This window comes from Equus quagga, chromosome 14 (assembly GCF_021613505.1).
Source record: "Equus quagga isolate Etosha38 chromosome 14, UCLA_HA_Equagga_1.0, whole genome shotgun sequence".
NCBI classification, from domain to species: domain Eukaryota; kingdom Metazoa; phylum Chordata; class Mammalia; order Perissodactyla; family Equidae; genus Equus; species Equus quagga.
In genome coordinates, this window is record NC_060280.1 from 78,288,158 (window position 1) to 78,312,859 (window position 24,702).

General features: G+C 41.4%; 1 protein-coding gene across 4 annotated transcripts in view; it reads right to left on the reverse strand.

Annotated features, from left to right (window-relative positions):
• The window catches only part of PRDM10 (PR/SET domain 10), a 93,431-nt gene that overhangs the window by 22,290 nt on the left and 46,439 nt on the right, over positions 1 to 24,702 (reverse strand). For all 4 annotated transcript variants that reach the window (XM_046638077.1, XM_046638078.1, XM_046638076.1 and 1 more), the window contains 9 exons: positions 21,179 to 21,404; positions 19,133 to 19,374; positions 17,522 to 17,725; positions 13,305 to 13,377; positions 11,169 to 11,286; positions 8,938 to 9,067; positions 8,175 to 8,417; positions 2,550 to 2,897; positions 963 to 1,118 (listed from right to left, as the gene is read on the reverse strand). In XM_046638077.1, the coding sequence (XP_046494033.1) occupies positions 963 to 1,118; positions 2,550 to 2,897; positions 8,175 to 8,417; positions 8,938 to 9,067; positions 11,169 to 11,286; positions 13,305 to 13,377; positions 17,522 to 17,725; positions 19,133 to 19,374; positions 21,179 to 21,404 (1,740 nt within the window). The remainder of the gene's footprint in view (positions 1 to 962; positions 1,119 to 2,549; positions 2,898 to 8,174; positions 8,418 to 8,937; positions 9,068 to 11,168; positions 11,287 to 13,304; positions 13,378 to 17,521; positions 17,726 to 19,132; positions 19,375 to 21,178; positions 21,405 to 24,702) is intronic.

A 24,702-nucleotide genomic window follows, 5' to 3' on the forward strand; every position in this document is an offset into this window, starting at 1 on the left:
GACTGTTTTCCAGTTTCTAGGACAGAATGACCTAAAATCATACTCAGCAGAGTATCTCTCCGTGACATCTTCGCAGAACCATTTGACTTCCCAACGAAACACATTTTATTGTTTTCACATTTACTTGTTTGAGTCTTATCTCTGAGTCTCTCATGGGTTTTTCTTTTGCTTCTTCTAAATTCCAGGCAGATTACTAATACTTATTATTTTTTATTTTAATCCTCAAAGTCATTAACCTTCCCCAAAGTAGTCCAAGCCCTCCTAACATTCTGCAGATTTCCCACCTCGATTAGATGGCAGTCCTGCTGCCCTCAGGGCTTACACTTAGTAAGTGCTCAATAAAAATCTCTTGATTTGAGGGGGCCAGCCCAGTGGTGTAGTGGTTAAGATCGCACATTCTGCTGTGGCGGCCCAGGGTTCACAGGTTCAGATCCCAGGCACAGACCTGTACCACTTGTCACCCATGCTGTGGTGGTGACCCACATACAAAATAGAGGAAGACTGGCACAGACGTTAGCTCAGGGACAGTTTTTCTCAAGCCAAAAAAAAAGAGGAAGGTTGGCAACAGATGTTAGCTCAGGGTGAATCTTCCTCAGCAAAAAAAACCACAAAAAACTCTTGACTTGATAAGTAAATGTATTGTTCTCTTAGGAATTCCTCAATAGCAATTTACTTCTACTCATTTTACATTTGGGTTCCTTTAGAAGATGCATTATTACTCTGTTTGGGGATCTGAATTAATTATTTTGGGAAATTAAGGTGAGTTTTTTCCTTAACTTTATTGTAATTACTAAATCAAACCTGAGGCACAAAACGCATCTCAAGTCCAGTTCTTCGTAGGCAGGTGATAAACGGATGGAACAAACAGGCACTTGTCCTTAGCCTGACATCATTTCAGCGGCCACGAGGACAACCGTGCAGCGGCCACGAGGACAACCGTGGGCTGCTCCCTGGTTACATACCTTAAACTGCTTCCCACACGTGGAACACAGGAAGTCTTTGCGGTCTGAGTGTCGGAGCATGTGGAGTCGCAGTTTGTCAGGACGACAGAAGGCCTTGTCGCACTCTGTGCACTGGTAGATCTTCTCCGAGTGGAAGCTTCGCACGTGTTTTTTCACCTGGCAGGGAAGACAGGAAAAGTCAGGGGACTCAGGCTGCAAAGGAAATGACAAGAGGCAGTTCGTCACCACCAGAGGGAGCCAAATGCATTCCCACAGCTTTTCTTCCACCTGGTGGTGCAATCAACCAGATGTGACTGAAACTTGGCCTCACCGACAATGCTACCCCAGTCACAAAGGAACAGAACAAGCAGCCAGAGGCCTCACAGGTCTCAGCCGCCCCTAGGACCTGAACGGGAGAAAGACCAGGGCTAGCTCCCTCAAAGCCCTGATCACATGGAACCCATTTTTCTTTAAGATTAAAAGCAGAGTCCCTTTGGATTTAAATGAATTTTGCTAAAAGTTATCTATAGGAAGACAAAAAATAATTCTTTCTCACTTTTTCCTGCTCCCAACATATATAGAAGCAATTTAGCCCCTTTTAGTAATTAGTCCTTTTATATCTGAAGAATTAAAGACATGAATTAGATGATATAAAACCCATTACCCACTTATGAGAACACCACCAGTGTCATTTCCCCTTAATTGGGACCTTTTCCCTGTACTTTTAAATAACTTAAATAAAGGAACACGGCCTCTGAACTCTCCCAGCCATAAACATCCAATGAAGAAGAGCTACGGATGGGAGCTGAGGAGTGAGTCACATCAAACTAGTCCTATAGGACATTTTGCTGCATTATTTTTGGAGTCTCTTTTGCCACTAGAATCTGCCTTAAAGCAACTTTTCTAATTATTTGTGTGAAGTGAGAAAATTACCAACACTCCCAACACTAGCAGAACTATGATTAAACCCTAGTCTCCTTTTGCTTTGGCAATTTAAAAAAAAGAGAGGATATTTTGACTAGATATTTAGATTTAATTATTCATCGACTAGCATATAATAATATCATCACTTGAAGTCCAAATGAAATCATGAATATTCTGGAATTTATCCTCACCCATTTTGCTCCAGAATATAGTACAGGAGAGGAGGTCAGTGCTTGATATAAAAGTATATTACATGCCAACTTTCTCTTTGTTTTCTTCCAAAATGTATAACCTTAGTAAAGCAAGTCAGGTAACCATAGTGAGAGGAAATGTTTCCAGGCCAGCAAATGGGAACACATCTTCTACAGGCTCTATATATTTTATGAGTAGTGGGTTTTGGCAAGGACTAAGAAAGACTTTTTTAAAATTATAACCAGATCTAGGTGTTTACTACTTGTAATAGAATTTAAATGTTTAAATGCTGATGTCTGATTTGGACAATTAAGGGTCATAATAACCTTTTGTTTATCAAAAGTAGTTTGACTAAAAAAATATCATTCTCAATTGTAAAGTTGTTTCAAAGAAGGGATGAAAATGCAGGTGATAGGCAGTCTTGATTTTCAAAAAGTTGAAATTTCTTTTACCAAAAGGAGAGATACGAGAATCTCAGTGGTAGACACTTACCTGGATAAAATCTGGGAACCGTTTCTTACAAGTTGGGCAGGTGAAGTAGCCATCATTGATATGAATGGCCACATGATCTTTCAACAAATCAAGGCGGTCAAAGGATTCTGGGCAAAAAATGCAAGAGTAAGTCTTCTGGTCCGAATGGAGCTTCATGTGGCTCTCTAAGGACGCACTGCTGATGAAGCCCTTGTTACAGAGGTCACAGGTCAACGGGCAGTTCCCCTCCCGCCCGTGGAAGCGCACATGTTGGTCCAGCTTGTCCTTTTCACGGAAGGCCTTCCCACACTGCAAACATTTAAAAGGCCGGAAGGACTTCCGAATAAACAGATGCTGAAGAGCTGCATTCTGAAAGACACACACAAATACGATAGTTTAGTTAGGAAATTAAACGTGCAAGCGCTCACAAATTAGAGAAAGAGGATGACCTCTGCAATCACAGACTTTCCAAAGAAATTAAACTCTAGGACACAGCTGAAGGGAGGTTTCTCTGGTGAACATATTAAAAATAAGCCATCCCAAAGAAAGTCATGTTGAAAAGACAAACTTTTTCATGTTTCGTTTTATGTCTATGTATGTGTGTTTTCTTTCGAAAGGATTCAAGTCACATTCAAAAAGTATTCCCAGTAGAGGATTTGCAGAATAAAACAAAGACCAGAGTGGAGTAACATCAAAACTGAAGGTCTGGAAGGAATGACTTGGGATGAGTCACACATGCATGAAGGAGGTTGGAGCAAGTCAGCAGACGTTATTTCTTGAAGTCCTTGAGAAAAAGAATTAAGCTTGATTAAACTGTTTAGCCAAAAAAAAGGTAATAAAAAGAAGTGAAGGGTAGAACTTCTCAGGGGCTGGGGCAATGGATATGCGGTTTCTTTGAGGGTGACGAAAGTGTTCTGAAATTAGATAGTGGTGATGGTTGCAGAACTTTGAGAATATTCTAAAACCACTATAAAATGGTGAATTTTATGGTATGTGAATTATATCTCAATTTAATAAAAATAACTGCAAACGAAGGACATGAATTTATGTGAATGTGTTTGTTCATGAGACAAGACGTATGAGCACACATCATACACGGAACGTGCGTTTAATCACGTCCTACTTAGGGAATGCAGACAACAAGGTCTCAGTGCAACTAGTTAGTTCCATTGGTTAGAATGCCATGCTAACAAGGTTAAGTTTATTGCTCTGTTCCCTGTCTAGACCAGTCAATTATGCTCTTTTTTATTTTCAGTCACAGACTGCACTTCTAATGCTGATTAACCGTCTTGTAAATTCATGCAATTGTTACAGGGAATTCAAGTGAGAGAATATCGATACTCAGTGCAAACTCATCACGACTACTGGAAACACAACTCGTGCTCTACAGAGAGCAGACCGATACAACCATCTTTCAGGCAGAGAATACCAGAATCAATATTTTAGTTATGCTGTAATGAAGACTCATTCATAAGTTCCTCAAAACACCAGGGGGAAAGCTCTAGATAGCTACTAGGGGGGGAAATCCCTCAAAAAAATATATCTGTGAATGGGTACGTTTATGTAACTATAAGAGAAAAGGAACTGAAGGATTAATGGGCATCTTAAGGCATTATTTGTGCAATGAAAAAAGTACAGTGAATAATGCTTAAACTCAATTTCAAATTACTTACAAGCAGCAACTTCTAAACTAAATTTAATGTGAAATAATCATCTGGGGGAAGCAAAATAGTTATTTTTGATTTAGTGAAAATTCTGAACATAGTTACTATGCGACAGGACACTTCCTTCTCAGGCTTCTCTCACAGGGCTGGAAGAGAGATTTCACCTGCTCAGTTATCGTGAGTAGGTATGTAGCAATTGTGTTGTTTTCCTAAGGTGACTGGGCTGCTTCCGGCTTGCGTCATATTTTATTCTCCTTTGTATGTAGATTCCTTAAAAAACTGCTTAGCTCATAGGAAGTGTTTGATGAAAGTTTGAGAATTAATGAAATACATTACATATAAAAATCAAAAAGAATTCTTTCAAGATCTTCTCTATGGCCTCTGCAGAGATCTTTAAGAACAGAGACCTTCTTCAAATCAGCCACAGAGCTTAGCAGTTACCTAATCCTTCTACTCTATCTGGACAGATACTTATCTTACATAAAAGCTCTCACTATTTTGGCTACTTTCAATACTTGATGGAAATATTGCAGATAAACAAATGCTATCCTGAGGCTCAGAGGTTCAACAGTGAGAGTGCTTTTGGCATGTAAGAGTCATTTCCCTCGCCCAAGCACAGAAGTTTCCACGGGCAGACACGATGTACAACAATTGCTCGTGGTCCCACTGGGGATTCCATTTCTCCTCGGGCGCCACATCTAGAACTCAGTTTTGTTTTGGTCCATTATGCTAATAAGCCTTCTGTCATTTCTGATTAGTATGAGCGTCCTCAGACTCTTGATTTAAACCGAGCAGCCACCTGGCTCCACTTTCTTAGTTCTATCAACAAACCTTGTTCTTATCATCTTTTTAATTTCCATGGAGCCCTGAATATCGTCTAAGTACTCAAGAACGAGATTGCGTTTCTCTGATCTAATGATCCTAATGCCATCCTCATGTTACAAGGCAGTGAAAGTGCTGCAACTGTTCCCACCCACTGACCCACTTACAGGATTTCTACTGCTAAGGTATCTTCTGCAGTTCAGAGCTACAACTGGTACACATTTCTGGAAGAAATCATGAAAAATGGTGGATACAACAAAGATGAATCCATTTTGGATCTTCTGATCCCTGAGGTGCAGCAAGCAACCACACCATACTGCACGGAACCTAAGCTACTCTGCAGTGCCAAAATGGCATTGTTGCTAAAATCTGTGATGAGGGATTCAACTCACATTGAAATGAATTCTGAAACAAAAGATTCTTTGCAGACAAAGACCATAAAAAGTTTCTAAAGTTTGATATTAATAGCTAAAAGAACCTAAATTACTGATCAATTTTCATATTATTTTGATCTTGACCCTAAAAGGAAATCAACCATGTTCAGTTTTGGCTTTTTTGTTTTTTGTAAACAACTTTTCTCTGGCCTGTTTTCTGCCCAGCTTTCAAAGCCTTTGGTGGGCTAATCCTGCCCAGTGTATCTCTCACTCTGCACTGTCCTTCAGCTGGCAGCCTATGCTGGGGTCAAGCCAGTACAAACTCTGTCCCAAGACCACGCCAAGCACGTTCCTGTGTCTCAGCCTTTGATTTTCTAGCTGCCTTCCTCTGAAACGGTCTACCTTTCTCCTGTCTCTCTTTCAAGAATCAGTTCAAGTCTCACCTCCTCTATGAATTATTCCCTGACTCCATCTTTTTTTGGCCTTTTGCTCTTCCCAGGTCCTATAGCAATTATAGGCTATACTTTTAAATTTAGCACTTAACAATAAGCCAGCTTACATCAGCAGTGCCTCCCTAGTTACACTGTAAGCTCCCATTAGACACGACTCAAGTGAAAATTCTACTGTGTACATAGCACGGTGCTGAAGGTATAGTTGGAACTCAGTGCTATTCCATAAGTCACTCAAACTGTTCTAGAGCTGGAAGGGACCTTGGAGAGCACTTAGTCCTGCCCTTCATTTTGTGTATGAGCAATCTGCAGCCCACAGTTTACTCACTGATCTATTTGAAAATAAATTACCATTATTCATTAACTAATTTGCATTTACAGTGGCAACCAAATTGTAGTGTCCACCAGGATTTAGTAAGTACAGGTTGCAAAGAACAGCAGGTCAGGCAAACACTGAAATAACATTCTGTTATGTGAAACACAGGAAACAAACCTACCTGCAGCTCCAGCTGAGCAGGCAGCGTTAGAGGAGAGAAAAATAGTTACATTACCAATTGGATTGGAAGACTTGCCTTCAGTTGGTCATTACCAATCTGGATAGAAAAAGATGAAAAAATACATAGCCCTACTTTTTAGAATGTGTGAGAGGAAAAAAGAAAAACAGCTCAACTAAGACTGACCTCCAAAAGCCACACGCACATGGCTTTTGCTTTGACACCTGGAACTCTGTACCAAAACCAGTAACTGAACTCACTCGAGAATACAAGTACAATTACAGCGAGATGATGCTCATGCATCCACAACTTCACGACACATGTGGGCTCTAGTTTTTCCCTTCAAAAAAATTAAATATAAGCCTCTCCCTGGACTTAGTGAAAAATCAGAATGGCCAACGCAGAAGAGACAGTAATTGGGCAAGAAAGTGAAATGCAGACTGGGAAATAATGTAGAATGATGGATGGAAAGGTATTAATTTATAGCTTTTTGCCTTTCTGGTCTATATCTACGTATGTTTACATATCCTTTTGAAATAATATACATGGAGCCAAAAGTTTTATATGTTTCCATAAAGGACCCTCCTAAAGGCTATTTAGCCCCGAGTACTTAGAGCCCTTCAGTGCTATCATACAGCTAGGAATGTTTACATGTATTTTTACATGAAGGCATGGACTAAACTATTTTTCAAGGTCCCTTCTAGCCTATAAGCATATAAGACTTAGACCAAAAGAAACATAAGCTAAAATGGTCATCCACCTAGAACTTGTAAAGCCTGGGAAGTTATATGAAAAACGTCTTTCATCTACACATAAAGTACTAATAAAAGTCTTGATATGCCCTGCTGCCACAATGGGTTTAAGTAATTATTTTCTAGATGTAAACTGTCAGCACAGGCACTTAGCCCATACAACCATATTGTTCTCCACATGCATGCCCCGCAGCTCTGAACTCAGACTCAAAGGCTCTCTGTAAAATAAGCGAAAACCACATCTGACCTGGGAGCCATGGAGGTCAGGCAGCCAGGTGGCCGACAGACAAGACGCAGGCCATGCAGGGAGCCACTGGCCTACTCCTGAATCTAGAGCTTAACTTCCAGCTGTCCCCAGGTGGGTGGGTTGTACCTGCCACCTCAACTTGGACACAGGTCCCTTTGCGTTGATAAGTAATGACGTTTGCCAGTCTCCCCTTGGAAATTGTAGATAACCAATTCAGTTACCCAAAATTAACCTGAGAACTACGATTAGGCACAGATTAGCCTGCCTTAAATGTAAATAATTATTATAATTAAATGTACTTATTTCTTCATTTCCAATCTGTGAGTTTAGGGATCCAGAGAGCTATACTATTTTATTTCATTTCATTTTATTTTATTTTTGCTGAGGAAGATTAGCCCTGAGCTAACATCTGTGCCAATCTTCCTCCACTTTATATGTGGATCACCACCATAGCATGGCTGACGAGTGCTGTAGGTCCACACCCAGGATCTGAACCCACAAAACCAGGCCACCAAAGCAGAGCACTCCAAACTTAACCACTATGCCACGGGGCCGGCCCCTATCCTATTTTGAATATACTAGTCCAGGAGCTGCCACAAGCCAGCCTTCTGTGTCATTACTAACTTGATCGAATCTAGGACCAGCCATTCCAGCCTGCCATAGGACACAAAAACACTGAGAAATAGTTAATACTCTCTTCCGCATTAAAGGGACTGAGTATGTGATAAGCTAGATGCAGGATTTCAAAGTGGGTGGTGAGTAGGTTGGAAACATAGCACCTAAAAAGCTGGCTGACTAGAGAAGGGTCAGCACCTATGAGGGAGGAGCTCTGCGTCCCACTTACTCGGATGCGTTTGGCTCTGCGCATGTCATCGGCCGTCAGAGTGCTCTGGGTGGGCAGCACACTCTCCTCGTGCTGCGGCTGCAGATGGAGGCTGTGAGTTTCTGGCTCGTGCTCCAGAGAAGACTGGGTTTCCTGTGGCAGCTGTGGGATTGGGAGAGTGGTCTGCTCTGGCTGATCCAGCCCATTCAGAGCAGCTGGTTCAGCCTCGTCAAACTGCTCCTTGGTGGAAAAATGGAGCAACTCCTGAAATTGCAACAATCAGGCATTATTTCCTCACCTACTAGAGAGAGACGAGTGCTAGAAAGTCTGCCAGCTAAGGTTTAGAATTGCTGCTTATTTTTTAAATGACTAAAGTCATGCTGAGAAAAACTATTCTCCTTCTTGGAAGGTTAATTAGGTGACTATCCACAGAATGTAAAAACGAGATAGTCCAGATCACTTCATAAGGAAAAGACGGTGACAGGACTCTCCTGGACTACTGTAATCATTTTAATTATTTTAACTAATTAAACAGAGTCCCCAGTAATATCTCTGGACAATTTCAAACCATTAGGGCAGCAAAGTTGGGTTTTTGTTCTAAGTAACATTTGAAAACACATTCTTTTTGCCTTTCTCTAGTCATAGTTTAATTAACAGACAGCAAGGCACAGACATGACAGGACTGTCCACCTCTGAAAGGTCCTCGTATTTACATCCAGTAACGGTTCTGTTAAGCTGTCTAAGCGAGCGTCACAGAAGTCGCTCTTCCCCGTCCTCCCAGTACCTGTGTCCCGTCATCACACTTCTCCCCGTTTTCGCTGGTTATTTCCAAGCGGATAAATTTTGGAGGACGCCCTGGCCGTCGACCTGGGCCAAATCGCCTCTTGCCTCGTCCCCTTCCTCTGCCTCTTGTTCTGGGGACAAGAGATTGGATTATAAATAGTCATGGTTACATAATACTCCTTAACAAGTATTTCCCAAAACAATCCCGACTAACCCCAGGTCTTGATTTCCTCTCACTTTATTACTTTTCCCTGATTCTTTCCTCTAGTGGAAACTATTGTTTTGCTAATACACACTTCCTAAATTTCTCATCTTTGCCCTGTACATAGCTCAAAGAGATGTCTTAAATTATTCAGAAAAAAAGGAGCTATAAATATGCCAAACACTAACACCATTTTGCTACTGAAAATTCTGAAAGCATGAACACATCTTGGAAATGACGTGAGAAATGCAGACAGGACAGAACGCACTAAGCCTCGGAGTGTGTTTCTGGAGACCAGATTCCATTCTTCCCCTTTTTTCCCCTTGCCTCACCACTTACTCCTTCTAAGAACTCTGGCTGGATTTAAAAGAACTTTCTTGTTTTCCTATAAGCTTCTGGACGGTCAGATCAAATTTCTAATTCAACTGTTCTATAACATGCCTGGTAAACACCAAATAAATTATCCCCTTTAATAGATTTCTAACATACAAAAATTCCTTAATAAAAGGGATTCAGAAAGTATGTCATGAAAACCTCTTTTAGAAGATGTGTGTGGGAATGTGTATAAAATTAATCTTCCACTCATCTATTTAACACTTTAACAAAAATTATATATTTTTTCCAGAAACTTTCAAAAGATTCTTTATTATAGAAAATTCTGAACCTAGGCAAATGCAGAGAATAACATAATGAGCCTAATGTACTCATTACCCAACTTCAACATTTGTCAACTCATGGCCAATTTTATTCCATCTCTATCCCCACTACTTCACCCACACACAGACCCATTAGATTATTTTGAAGTAAATCCCAGATATCATTTCATCTGTAAATACTTCAGTATGAATCTCTAAAACATAAGGACTCACGTACGTGTATTTATATATACATCCTTCAACCTCCCTGGCATCTCCATCCCAATCCTTCCGTCACCTCTTTGCAGTCCGACATCCTCTTGATGTTTTCTCTCCCTTCTTCCACACATAAACTCCAAACTGATTCGTTGTACTCACTCCCTTGTGTATGCTCGTTTCCCATCCCCACTGCTGTTTCATCAATCTTGCTATGTTGTACGCTCTCAGCAAAACCCCGACCCTGTACACCAGTTCCCTGCCTGCTCTGTACTGGCGCTCTCGCAGAGAACTCTTGCAGTGTTCTCCTGCTGGAGACAACACACAGCCATGGCAGTGGTCTCAAATTTCACAACCACAAACCTCAAGTGAGCTCTCCACGTTGCAGGCAGTTATACTGGACTTCCCCTAGAACTTTTACTTTCCCACTTTCCTAAATGCCATTTCACACCATCTCCTCTCTCTTCAAACCCCATAAAAGTTGGCAACCCTGCATCTGTCGCATTGATACCACCCTATTCCAAACCACTCTCTTTCTTCACCTGAACTATTGAAATAGCTTCTAACTGACTCCCCGTCTTCACTCTCGATCAAATATAAGCTAAAGTGCTATTTTTCATTTTTATCCAGAGTGCCATTTAAAAATATAATTGACATCACAATACTCCCTGATCAGAACCCTCTACAGACTTCTTATCACACTTAAATAAAATCCAAATCTCTTACCATTACCCATAAAAGGCCCTACTGATCTGCCCCTGCCTAGAACTCTGTACAATTCCTATATGATTGTCCCTCATCTATCTTTTTTATATAGTGGAATTAAACATGATTTAGTTTGATAAAGGAATCCTACTACTGAAAAATGTTTGAAAATCAGAGAGGCAGATTATTTCAAAGATGTATGTATCTCAAGAATTCCTATTTCAGAATCTCTAGTCAAGAGAGATTTAACTAAGGTGTTATGCTGGAAAAGGTGTAAATAGTAAATGAGGACCCAGGAGAAGACAGGAAATGACAGATTAGAAATTTCCCTCAGCAGCCTACCTGGTTACCTACCTGTCTACACACACACACAGACATGCATACACACAGAAACACTCATTAGTTTATAGACAATACAGAAATGATTCTGAACCTTTAAAAACTAAGTTTGTGAAAACGTCGCCCTCATTATACCTGCTAAACACATCCAGTTTCTCATCGTGGGAATTGAGATGCTGTTGCAACTGCTCTGAGCTTATAAATCGGCGGTTACATTCATAGCAGGGCCAATTCTTCTCTTGCTCTCGAAGAACTGCAGTCACAGGAGAGAAATCATAAAGGCTGATGATCAACAGACACCAACAAAACTCAAATGTCCAGTATCCCCACCATTCTCATCACCCAGTAGCCCAGAGTTCATAAACATGCAGTGCCTCCAATTTGCATTACTGTTTTGCTATAAAATCAAAGGCTGAAGTTTGACAGAGAGGTGCTTTTTAGCATCTTATTTTCAGTTATATTCATATAAGACATCAAGGGGAAAAACACCCTCATACCACCCTTCCCCACCCCCAATCCACACAGACACACACAGCCTCACCACACTGGAAAGACAGTGCTACGATGGAAATCTGTGTTCAGATAACCTAGTGATTCAGATCCAAGTTTCATAATCTGAGAATATATTTCATCACAAATAACTTTAAAATCACTGCCCAATATAATCACTTTAGCAAAATGTTCAGAAGTACCTACTAAAGCTGATTATATGCACACCCTATTACCCGGCAATTCCACTCCTACATGTGCATCCAACAGAAATACACACGTTTGCTAAAAGACATGTCTAAGAATGTTCACAGGGGCACTCTTCCTAACTGCCCAAAACTGCAAACCCTGCTGTATAACAAAGAACCTGGTTGGCTTTTGTCCCTGGTTCCTGGGAAATAACCTCTAAATCTTTGGAATGTCCTAAGTAATAGGAGTGTCTTTGTTATTCAGGGCGGTCTCTGATCATACCTAAGCTTATGCTAATGAGATGACTCAGGAGGAGGGCAGCCTGAGTCAGAAAGCCCAACCATCTGCTTACAGGACTGGGGCTTTGAGCCAGGTGATATGAGTCAGGGAGGGGAGCGGGAGCTGGAGAGTACGTTCAATCACGTGGCCAATGATTCAATCAATCGTGCCTATGTAATGATGCCTCACTAAAAATGCTAGACACTGAAGCTCAGCTGAGCTTCTTTGCTTGGTAATCATACTTCAGTGTGCCAGGGAGGTGACTAAGGACACGTGAGACCCTCTTAAACCTTGCCCTAAGTGTCTCTTCATTTGGCTGGTCCTGATGTGTGTCCTTTATAATAAAACTGTAATCATAAGCACTTTTCTGAGTTCTGTGAGTCATTCTAGTGAATGATCAAACCTAAGTGGGTAGTGGGAACTCCCTAAATTGTAGCTAGTTGGTCAGAAGTGCAGGTGGCACGGGAATCCACGAGCTTGTGACTGGTGAGAAGAGTCTTGTGGAAGAGTCTGCTCTTAACCTGTGAAATGTGACCTAACTCCAGGCAGTTTAGTGTCAGAATTGCATTGTACAACCCAAATTTCCATCCACAGTAAAATAGATAAATTAACTGTGGCACATTCATACAGTAGAATACCAAATAGCAATGAGAATGAACAAATTGCAATTACACACAACAATATGGATGAATCTCACAAACGAAATGTTGAGCAAGAGATGCCCAGACACCAAAAGTATACATATCATATAATTCTATTTATATAAAGTTCAGTAACAAGCATATTGTATCTGTCATATTGGATGTCAAGAGATTAGTTACACTTGGGAGTGAGGAGGAGATGGAAGAAGCCACAAGGGGACATCTGGGGCACTGGTCATGTTCTGTTCCTTGATCTGGTGCAGGTTACACAGGTATGTTCACTTTGTGAAAATTCATTGAGCTATATAAACTTATAATTTGTGCATTTTTCTGTATGTAGATTATACTTCAGGAACATTTACATTAAAAACAAAGTCAGTACCTGCCTTGCAATGTCCTCAAAGGTGATTAAAACTAGATAGGGATCATCCTCTGATCTAGGTTCTAATTTAGGATTTGGAGGTTTTCATTATATTAAATACTATTTTCCAGCACCCATGAAAGACATGTAAATATGTCATCGTCATTTGATCCTAGAATTAGAGATGTAGCTCTAAAAAAACCTACTGGAATATGTTCTTAAATATATTGAGATGAAAAAGTTAGAGGTTGCATAAAGATGTTCTATATACAATGTAGAATTCATATAGAAAATATTAAAAAGTCCAACCACCTTTCCTCTCTTCCTCAGAAATGTCGTGAATTTTCTGGTTCACAAACTCAGCATAGGACGCAGCATACCACACCTACAAGAAGCAAGCACATCGTCAAGAACCAAGGGACGCCACCAGGTGTCCTTTCCATGCTTAAATTCTTTCTCCCGCTTACATAAAGCAATTCAGGCTTTGCCATGACCCACACCCACGAAAAACAGACAACAAAAAAATCCCACTGTGAGCCAACGGACCCTTTCACACCAGTCTGCAGGTGGTCAGTCAGGAAGTCCACTTGCCAAGACACACTGCGTGTTTTCTTTTTCCTTGTTAAAAAATTGTTTTCGTTATTAGAACAACTTCACAAGAGATAATATCAATAGTCTCTTATCTAAATAAAACATAGCCCCTTTTGATTCTTTATCTGTATTTAACCACAGGTTTTTACACAGCTGTAATCATAGTGGCTTCCATCCCAAGATGACACCACACAGCTCTTACTAGGGTCATCAGTGACTGTTTCAAATGCTCCCACGCCCTCCTGAGTCTCCTCCTCCCCCCCACCCCACAGGCTGCTCAGTCTCCCTGTCTGGCTCTTCTTTCTCTCCTCAACTTCTCAATATTAGTGTTCCTCAAAGCTTAGTACAAGTTCGGGGCCTTCTTATTTTTCCCTAAGGTGATCGTATCCATTTCCAGCTAACTCTGTGCTAATGACTCCCAAATTAATATCTCCATCCCAGACTTTCCCTCTCTCCTCCCGCTATGCACATCCTACTGCCTACCTGACATTTTGGATCAGCTCAAACTTAGCATGTCCAGAGCTGAATTCTAGATACTTCCCTACTCACACTCCCACCACTGCCTATTTCCCCATCGCCATAAATACCCTACATTCCACCCAACTGCTCAGACCTGACACCTAAAAGGTGTCTGATTTCGCAGTTTTCTTCTGTAATCCTTTAGCAAGAACTATTGATTGCCCAGATGTTCTCCACCTCCCCTCCTCCCACCTACTTGCATGCCCAGATGAGGTCTTGTCTGGGCTTCAACCTGGCCTTCTAATGAGTCTCCTCTTTTCTATCTTGCTCTCTCCAATCCATTCTCCACACGGGAGCCTCAGTGGTCTTCTTAAAACACAATCAGATTTCATCATTCCCATGCTTAAAAGCCAGTACAACTTCTTGTTTCAAAATAAACCTGAAATGCTCAATGCTCCAAAGGGATCCAGGGTCTAGTCCCAGCTCCTACCACTCTGCCTTACCTGCCCTTCTGCAAGAGGGCCTGCTTTTAGTTCCTCAAACATACCCAGAGTTCTTTCCCGCCCTGACCCCTGCTCTGGCTGTTTCACCACCAGGACTGTTGAGCTCTTCCACCTCCCCTTCCCAACCCTTCTACACTGCAGGCCCCTCTCATTCACAGTTCGCCTAAATATCGTCTCTTCAGCAAGCCTTCCCTATCCATCATAGCTACACTGGTCCCTTTCCTGCTTTTTGCTCTTTTGCATCCTGTTTCCTTCACGGCCCTTACCACTACTTGGTATTATTTGCTTATTTACATCTTCCTGCCCACCTCCCCTCTAGAATACAAGTTCCCTGAACACAGGGCACCAGTCTGTCTCTATTCTAGTGTCTGAAACATAGTAGGAGTTCAAAATATTAGTCACTAAATGAATCAATCATGTATAATTCTTATGGAATGTTATTTTAATTCTGGAAATATTATATTGAGAGACTTCATTTTTAACTGTGGAATAATATGCCACAGAGCCTGTATTCTATAATTTACTTAACCATGACTCTATGGTTGGATTTTTAGGTGGTTTATCATTTTGCTGTTATAAATTCTACCCTATTCTATCAATTCCAAGATGTATATTTTTCATATTTTAACATGCAGAAATCAGAATGTGTCTCAGAATCCAGGGCATCCTACGATGGCTGCCGTGATGTTGCTGTCACTGCCTGCTCATTACTCCTGCACAAACCTGGCCAAGCTCCTTGTACTGTTCTCATCTCATTCAGTTACACGCCCCACTGGAACTCCAAGAGTTATTAACACTTGCCAAGCAATGCAAATGAAGGCAAAAAAAACTGTCATCTCCCTCAGAATAAATAAAAGAAATTTCAAAGCAATGCAAGGTTGGCATGATCATCCTGCTGGGCCTCTCATTAAGGTATCAAACAGCAAATTGTCAGAAACTCCTAATGACCTGATCAAGATCACTTCCAAGGACATGTGTTTCAGTTGAAGAAAAAGACACACATGGGTTCAATCAATGGGAAAGCATAACATCAAAACGTGCAGAAAGGCTATCACTGGCTCAGAAAAATATCCCAGAGGTCATAGTGGAGCACTTATATTAAAAATCCTGTATCATCATCAGCACCTTGATGGCACAGAAGATGACAGATACAGAAAAGCACAAACATTCATGATGAAGTTAAACAGTGATTCAGTTTTACTGAAACAAAGTCAGACTGCACACAAAGCAGTTTATACCTTACCCAATTTATTTTGCCTACATGTGCCTTTTTAAACATGCGTAAGCGTGATGGGTTTTCAAAATTACGTCTAAATAAGTGTCAAATAGCTCCTGCAATAAATGTAAAATAACTATTTGTTAATAAAAATAAGCACTGTAATAAACCTTGACTGGCAGCATACTTTTTCTTAATGGTGTGTAAAACAGTAATGGTGCATCTCAGAGTCAATGGTGTCTGAGAGTCGGTAAAACCCTGCATTACAAAATTCTAATGTATCCAGCTCTATCTTTGCTTATAATTATTTTCTCAGACTAATTTTCAAAGTTTAGCTTTACTCGGCCAAGAACATTTTTGCCATCTACTGCCAGAAATATTCTAGAAAATATTGTAATTCTGTAACAAATGTCCCTACTTTTTAAACCCTCACATTCATTGTACTATACACATACTTTTTGCTAATTTAAATTGACAAAAATAGCAACTCATAGTTGTCTTGGGTTTTTAAATTATCAACATGAAAAAAATTTTTAACGTTTCTTTACTATTTGATTCGTCCTCTAAATAAGGTCTATTCCCAGTATTTGTTCATTTGTCCATCTGGATGTAGTGAGGTAAAAAGTGCACGACTTTCTCTCAGCGTTTATACTTAAACCTCGAACGTGTATTACAAATATTCCCCTGATTCTGTTGCTTCTTCTTTATCTACTGTTTTGGTTGTTCATTATATTGAACTATTGTATTCTTATTTAATTTTTTCTGTCTGTCTTTATCTCCACAGTTCTATCTACTGCTTATTTAAAAGAGAAAATCATCTCTTCTCCACAGTTAAGAAATATTCACTTCAGTTTTTTCTTATCAAGAATTAATTGGGATAGATGGTGTGAAATATGAATCTCCTTTTACGTATTTTCTTCAGGGTTCGTGGACTATCTAATTGATGGTTTCAAAGACACAGGTTTAGTACAGCTTTTGAACCAAGTCCAGGTATTTGCTCTCCCCTGAGAGAGGAATCTATTTCTCACTTTTACCACACTGAAGCACTCTGCAATTCAGCGCTCATGTACTGATACAATCATTTCTCACCTATTTTTCATTTATATCAGGAAGCCATAGAGTATTTTGATCCCCTCTTTTGGCCATGTTCCTAACATAGCTTTAAAAGAAAAAAAGGAATTTTCCCTGAGGATCACAGCAGAATTTTCATTATGTCATCAAGAGTTATTATTAGTTACATAATAATATTATATTACCTATTAACATAATATTAAATATTATCTATTAATATTTAGACAAATTCCTACAGAGAGTTATCCCAGAAAAATACATTCTGACATCAGAAGTCACTGCATAGAATTCTTTGGGAAAAATGAAGTATTCAGATAAAGAATTCTGAACTCCATTTTACAAGATCTCCTGTTTCCCAACTAATTCTTCTTTGGAGTGTGTGAATGATGTTATGTGACCCCATCTTTAATCACTCCATCACAAATATCAGTCTATCACCCAAAACAACTACTTCCTTACCCCTGAGCCTAATGCCTTCGTGCAGCTGTTTGATAGACTCCAAAGTCATACACTTTTCATTCCGTTTTATTTATGGGATTACTATAGGCATACAGCACATAGCTCACTAAGTAAGTGAATTACAAGGAAAGGACCATTTTTGCAAGAATCTTACTTCAGGAAAAAAAAAGTAGGAAAAGCATTAAATGATCGCTAATCCCAGCGAAGGCACCACTGACCCAGCACTGTACCTTGAGCTCCTGCTTGGGTTCCACGTTCTTTATGGTTGTGTAATACACATGGTGGCCGTATTGGTAAGCCACCAGGTTCTGCTCCAGGTGATTCTGGGCCGGACGCACAAACATCATCCAGTTACAAAGGGTCTCATCAGACAACTCAAACCAGAGATCCTCATGCAGATCCCTGTCCTTCCTGTCCCCTTTATCAAGAGAAACCTGCAACCAAAGAGAAAGTAAAAAGCCACATCAAAAACAAACAAAACCTTCAACATAACATGAATTAATTTCATAATATACAAAATACCACTCCTTAAATTAACCATATACGTATCCTGGTTCTTCTCTTTGTATCTAGAAAGACATTGGAATTGTGTCTTGCCAAATGTAAATGGGAAAGGATACTTTCTGAAGACTCACTTGTCAGAGAATTACCTGGAAAACCTAAAATGAGCAACCTAACTGCATAGCTTCAGTTGATGTTTCACCATTAACTAATACATCAAAAAATGCTAGAAATAAGCCAGAAAAAGGCAAGCAAAATACGCTCTAGTTCATTACAACTTGTTTCCGTTTGGGAGTCAACTGCATTCATTTATAATGTGTAGCCTGGCGATAGGTATTTCTCTTTACAAAGTAATATTCTTTCTTAGCGATCTTGAGCATTCACCGAACAAAACTTCCCCATGACAGCAGCTGAGTTCTCAAAAAACACGTTCCAAACCCATCCCTTCCCAACGCCCTTTCCTGGTCCTCCAGAGCGGCTCTCCAAGGAGTAGACAGCAGAGCAGGTGGAGAGAGGCAAAGTGTCAAATGTAGGGGTAGAGATCAGCAGAGAGATGCTTTAACACATAGTGAGCGCTTTAACCAAAGATTTGATGGGACAGACCTATTTCAAAAATTGAAAAGTGTTTTCCTGAAAATATTATTGGCTCTTAGCAGATTACATGAGTCTACATAATTCTCTTTGTATTCCAGTGAAAATTAGTTACCAAAAAATAAAGCATCAAATCCCCTATTGTGAGCTGAATGGTGTCCCCTCCAGATTCATACGTTGAAGCCCAAGCCCCCAGCGGCTCTGAATGTGACTATATGTCTGTTGCTTAAGCCCCTGGACTGCGGCAGGTTGTTAGGGCAGCCCCAGCAACTACTGCAGCCCCTAAGAAGGGTTCCGCTCAGAATTACTCATATAATTACTCAATTACTCACAGAAACCACAACCTCCGCTTTACTGGTGAAAGAGAGAAAGTTTCCATTTAAAACAATTTCAGCACAGAAAGACAAATACAGGGGCCAGCCCCGTGGCCCAGTGGTTAAGTTCGCACGCTCCACTTCAGCTGCCCAGGGTTTCACCGGTTCGGATCCTGGGCACCAACATGGCACCGGTCATCAGGCCACGCTGAGGCAGCGTCCCACATGCCACAACTAGAAGGAGACACAACTAAAAATATACAACTATGTACTGGGGGGCTTTGGGGAGAAAAAGGAAAAATAAAATCTTTAAAAAAAAAAAGACAAATACCAGCAAACAACTGCTCTGAAACTGAATTAGGACTCAGCAAGAAAATGTGCGCCCCTTTAAAAATTATTAAGAACAAGAGTGAATCAGGAGAAAGCGTAAATTACCTTTAAGTGAATATAGCAGTCTTTCAGCTCGGACTCCCTGACGAGGGGGCCCTCCACAGGGCCAAACTGGGTGCGCTTGGGGATGCGCCTTTTGGAGAACACCCCGCCAAGGAACCTGTCGATGTACAGGACCAGCGGGAGGCTGGCCCTCGCCCTCGTGAGCACCGGCCGGTTGGGGATCGGATGCAGGGGGCCATGCTTCGGGCACACCGAAGAATGTGCATTATTACACTCCTCACACCCTGCAAAAGAAAGGAAACCTTGAAGTCAAATTCCTCAACATAACTTGATCTCAGGTAAAAAGGTCTAACCAGAGAGAATCCCCAATCTAAGTTTTCAAGTCAAAATTCAATGCACTCCTACAATTACACTACCTGTTCAACTGTAATACACTAGCTTTCATAGACCAAAAAAATCCTGTACTTTCCCTCTAAAATCAAGCAGAATTAGTTTATGCCTACCAAAAATAATATACAGGCTGTGACTTATTTCTCTATTGATATTAATTTGAAAAGTGGCCACTAAATTTACAAATCAATTATAACATGTCTGAAAAGAAAAAAGAAGAGCTTATGAGGCTAAATGTTGCAAAATCTGATGAGACAAAATAGATTAATTTTATAGTATGTAAATCATATCTCAATAAAGCTATTTAAAAAAGGCTGACAGCACTATTTAATCAGTTTCCTCAAAGGGAGTTACATAAGCCTCATTATTGTCTGGGTATATGTAATTCAAACAGAAAAAGTGCTGTACTGGTTGAGATTTCAATGCACATTGTGTGAAGATAATACTAAAATGAATGAATTTAGCATCCCACCCTTCATTTACTTGGATGACACAATTAGCCTAGCCCTGACAGGACATATATTTTCAGTTGATCACGAGGAGTGACCAGTTTGCAGTAACCATCCAATTCATCCCTCTTTCCCAGCAGGACTCATCTGTAGGCTACCTGACAGAATTAGATGCATATAGCCACAGAACAGAGAAAGCGACTGGACCACACAGAGATCATACTCACGATCCTTGACAAATTTAATTAACCAGTCATATTTTACCCAGCTCTGGCTGTGTGACGACCTGGCTTAGGAAATAGGTATTTTCAATGTCTACAATTCTCCAATAATGGGGCACTACTTTGTAATCATATTTATAAGATAAAGTGATTTCATGTGTATCTGACTAAGGAGTTGCCTTGAAAACTTATGAATTCAAGGAAAAACAAGATGAGGAAGTTCTCTGTTGAATACAGAGCTAAACACTGGCCCCATGCAAATAGGCTTTACCACCACCACCCAGAAGGTCCCAGGAGAAACATGGTGAGACCACAAAGCTCTGAATAGCCTCGGCATCTCAGATAAATGAGCTAAGAACTTTGCTATAGAAACATGAAAATCGATGGAAAGATGCAATGATTTGGTGGGTGGAAGCAGGACCCCACCCCCACCCCCAAGCAGGCAGTACAGAGAGGCAGTCAGCGCTGTGGTTAACCATGGACACCCTGGAGCCAGACCCTGAGTCTGAATCCTGACTCTTGCAACAACTAAGCGTGACCTTGGGAAAGCTACCTACCTCATGAGACTGTGGAGAGCGCTAAACACATTAGAAAACGTAACGCACTAGTGCCAGGAATATAGTAGGCATGTTTGAAAGGGTGTTAGGAAGAAAGGTAAAGCAGCAGAGCAAAACCGCTAAAGCTGACATGGCTGACCACTCTAGGACTGGGCAAACCTACCACAGTGGTTTGGCAGCTCGAGCTCTGGTATCAGAGAAACTCGGCCTCGACGGCTGATCCACCACTCACCCCTAGAGACACCGAGCTGGCTGCCTAGTGAAATTCTTCTGAGCTTCAGTTCTTTCATCAGTAAAATCAGTACTAACGGCAGCGGCAGCGCCTCCCTGACAGGCTGCTGCGAGGACGGAGTAAGACGATGCGTGTGGAGCAGGGAGCATAGTGTCTGCACGCAGGAAGCCCTCAGTAAACGTTACCTATGTTCCCACACTCACACACTTACACACTCACAAGAAACAGCTCCAACTTACACAAGTCGTGCGGGTCAAAAGGCCGGGGTGGATCTGGTTCCCAATCATCCAGGTCCGTGTCTTCACCATCTTCTTCCTCATCTTCCTCAGTATCCTCATCCTCATCCTCATCCTCTTCCTCTTTGGCCTCCAGTCTGCCCATAGGGTTCTGCAGAGTTGCCAAAGGGTCTGACCCATCCACACTCTCGATTGAAGGTAACCCCTGGTTATGCACCGGTAACGAGGCCTGGACAAAGTTTAACCAGAAAGTCGGCACACACACCCCTTTAGTTAGCTGGCACATGTGCACGCACACAAAAGGCAAGGTTTGGATGGCATTCTTCACACTAGCTCCCTTCAGGGCCCTGGAGAAATGATTTCCTCTATGAGCTGTAATGAGGAGTCTGTCTTCACTTTTGCTCTTTCTGCCCCTTTCTTATCTAGGTGAGCAGACAAGAAAGGCTGGGTGCTCCCTCCTTAGCGCCGGCAGGAGTTCAAACCCCACAAGCCCCTGACCGTGTGCTCAGGAACCCTCACGGACCCCATCCCTTAACAACCATGAAACCCCGACAGTCTCCGTTCCTTGCTCTCTCCAACCACTTCAAACCTGCGTCAGAGGCCTGCCCTGTCTCCCCAGAGGCTTCAAACAGGCGAGTAATAAGCCTCTTCACACCCTCCTGGTGCATGTGTGGCATCATCAGTCTCAATGTCTGAACTCAGTTTTGGGCGGGGGTCCCTCCTGCCCTTCCAGGGTGGCCACAACATAGTGTCGGTAACAATCTGACCTATCTTCAACCACCACACTTTTAAACTAAACACGCTGCGGTGCAACACGCAGTTGGTAAAATTCCACGATCAACAGCTCTCTTTTTACATGCTTCAGAGAGGCTGAGATTTTTAAGGAAGAATGAAAGAGATGCCTATTTGTTTCATTATGCTGAAGTTAGTGTCTTGCAAGTAAGACAAAGCTTGGGTCACATATTGGGTTAATGCTACCTTACCAAATATGGTGGCAGAAAATAAATAGTACTTTAAAAAGTTCTCTCATCTCCTAAATCAGTGTCATGGGGTTACATGATACTCCAGACTCCTTTTACCCCAATCTTACTTCTCCTGCCCAGTTTAGCACCATAAGACACACTCAAGCCACATTCCCTTCCTCCCCTTCCTGTTCAATACATAAAGCAAGGTTTTTTAAAGGCCTACTCCTTTTCTTTGTCTTCGCCTATGTTGTTATCCTCACCCAGAAAGCTGTTCCCTCGTCAATCTCCCAAACCGTATCATGTTCCCGTCTCTCCATGCTCCATCTCTGACTGCTCGAGCCTCCCTGACTCTCCCCTGCTCCGATCTCCTCCAGCAATGGAAACAGAGAATCAGTCTACAACATCATTCAGCCTCTGCACCAACATTTCATCACCACACAGGACAGCTGGAGTCAGTTCCCAACAGCTCGGTGGTGGTTTTCTGTGAAGTAAAGATCTCCCCATACGTAATTCCATGCATTGGTCAGGACCTACGAGCTTCCTCTCGAGTGACATGAAATAAGTCTAACCCTCCCACCACATGAAGACAGTGCTTCAAATATTTCAAACCAAACACCCCTAATTCGTTCCATCATTTCCCACATGGCCAACCTTCCAGACCCCTCAAGCATCCTGTTGTCTTCACTTATTCCTCAGTGGATCCCACATTTTTTATGAATCTAGCTTCAGATTGCACTAGCATTTACGACAACCGCTGTTCTACTGCTGACCCACTTTGAATTTGCAAATAACTAAAATCTCTGGTTCTTTCTCCCCTCATAGAGCACTATCAAACCATTTTTCCCCTCTTCAGGACTTAAATAGCTGATTTTACTTAAATGGGGGATTTTGCATTTATCTCCAGTAACTATCATTTTATTACTTTCTTTGTTCTTCCAGTCTGCCAAGATCTTCTAGAATCTTGATTCTGACATCTCACCCACTGCTGTCCCTCACAGCTCTGTGTCCATTGACAAACACTATCGACTTTTCAGTGAGTATGCATTTTCATGTGAGTCCATCTTGCCTCTCCAACTGCATCTCAGGGAAACAGAGCACGGGCTTTGGAGTCAGACAGATTTAGAGTAAAATCCTGGCCCGACAACTTAGCAAGTTAATAAACTCCTCGGAACCTCAGTTTCCTTATCTGTAAAATGGGCATAGGAACACGTACCTCATAGGTTGTTTTCAGGATTAAATGAAATGATGTTTATGAGGCCAGTAATAGAGTGTCTGGCTCTTAGTAAGTGCTTAGTACTAATAATAATAGATTCCTATTATCACAAGTCCTTTAAGGACTGACATGACATCACATACTTCCTCTACAATGTTAAGAGACTGCTGAGCATGTGGTAGGTATTCAGTGAGGATTAGTCTGTGAAAATATTTGGCCCTTTGGGAAATGACATCAACCTCTTTAGGCATCTAAAGGAACTCTGCTGCTATTCACAGAAACATCCTTTTTCAGTTGAGCATCTAAGTCTAAGAATTTCTTAAACTCTCTAAAGAAACAGTATTGTGCGTGTTCACAGAGCCTGACTGCAACGGCAGTGTGAGATCACTGCCCAGCATTTGAAACACTCAGGCTCCAGAAGATCAAATCAGTTACCTCAAATAGCATATGCATGTTTTAACATGCATTCATTTAACCCGGGAGCCCAGACTTTTATGTGACATTCCATCTCTGTAGCTCAGGGTCTTATAGAAGCTTTATTTGGGAGGACAAAATTCTGGGAGGTGCTCCTGCTTCAGCTTCAACAACAACAGAATAAAACGCCCACTGAGGTGAGGATTCAGCAAGGAGAAGAGCAAGGGGCTCCTGGGAACGAAACCGCATTCGCCACCTGCCCTCTGCATCCTCCCTGATCCTGCAGTGAAGCTACTTTGTTCCCACTTGCTCTCAGAGCGCAGTTTCGATACCAGCCTTTACTCTAAGCCACTTAAATTTCATGCCCGCATTAGTGATGGATGTTATCACACATTGAACAAACCAAAGCATATATCCACCTCTACTCCTCATAAATTCTTTATCTCTTGGCAGAGCCAACCTAAAAGAATGAACTTGGCAATTAAGAGTTATTTCAGCGAACCTGCGATGTATGTTTTCCCAACAGATGCTGCTAGAAAGCCTGTGGTTAGGCAAGGTTACTGCTGGCTTCTCGCCACTGCTGAGGAACCTGACATTAAAATAGTACCCACAAGCTTCTCCTCCCTTGTGCTGACACTCTCCTAGAAGAATGCGTCAGAGACAAGACTTGAACACTTCAGCATTATCTTGAAGGGCTGATGCTAAAGCAGAGGCTGAACGTATTCCAGAATCAGGCAGATACTGTCGAAAAGGGATGAAAAGAAACTGTGATAATCGTTTCTAGGTAAGAACTGTATATTTCTGGATAGCAGAGACCTCAACACACAGTAGGCATGCATTACAAATTTGTTTAATTAACAATTCAAATTGAACTGACAGAGAGCTAGGCATATATTTAAATTCCTTTGAGGCCAGGTAATGTTACTATACAACTC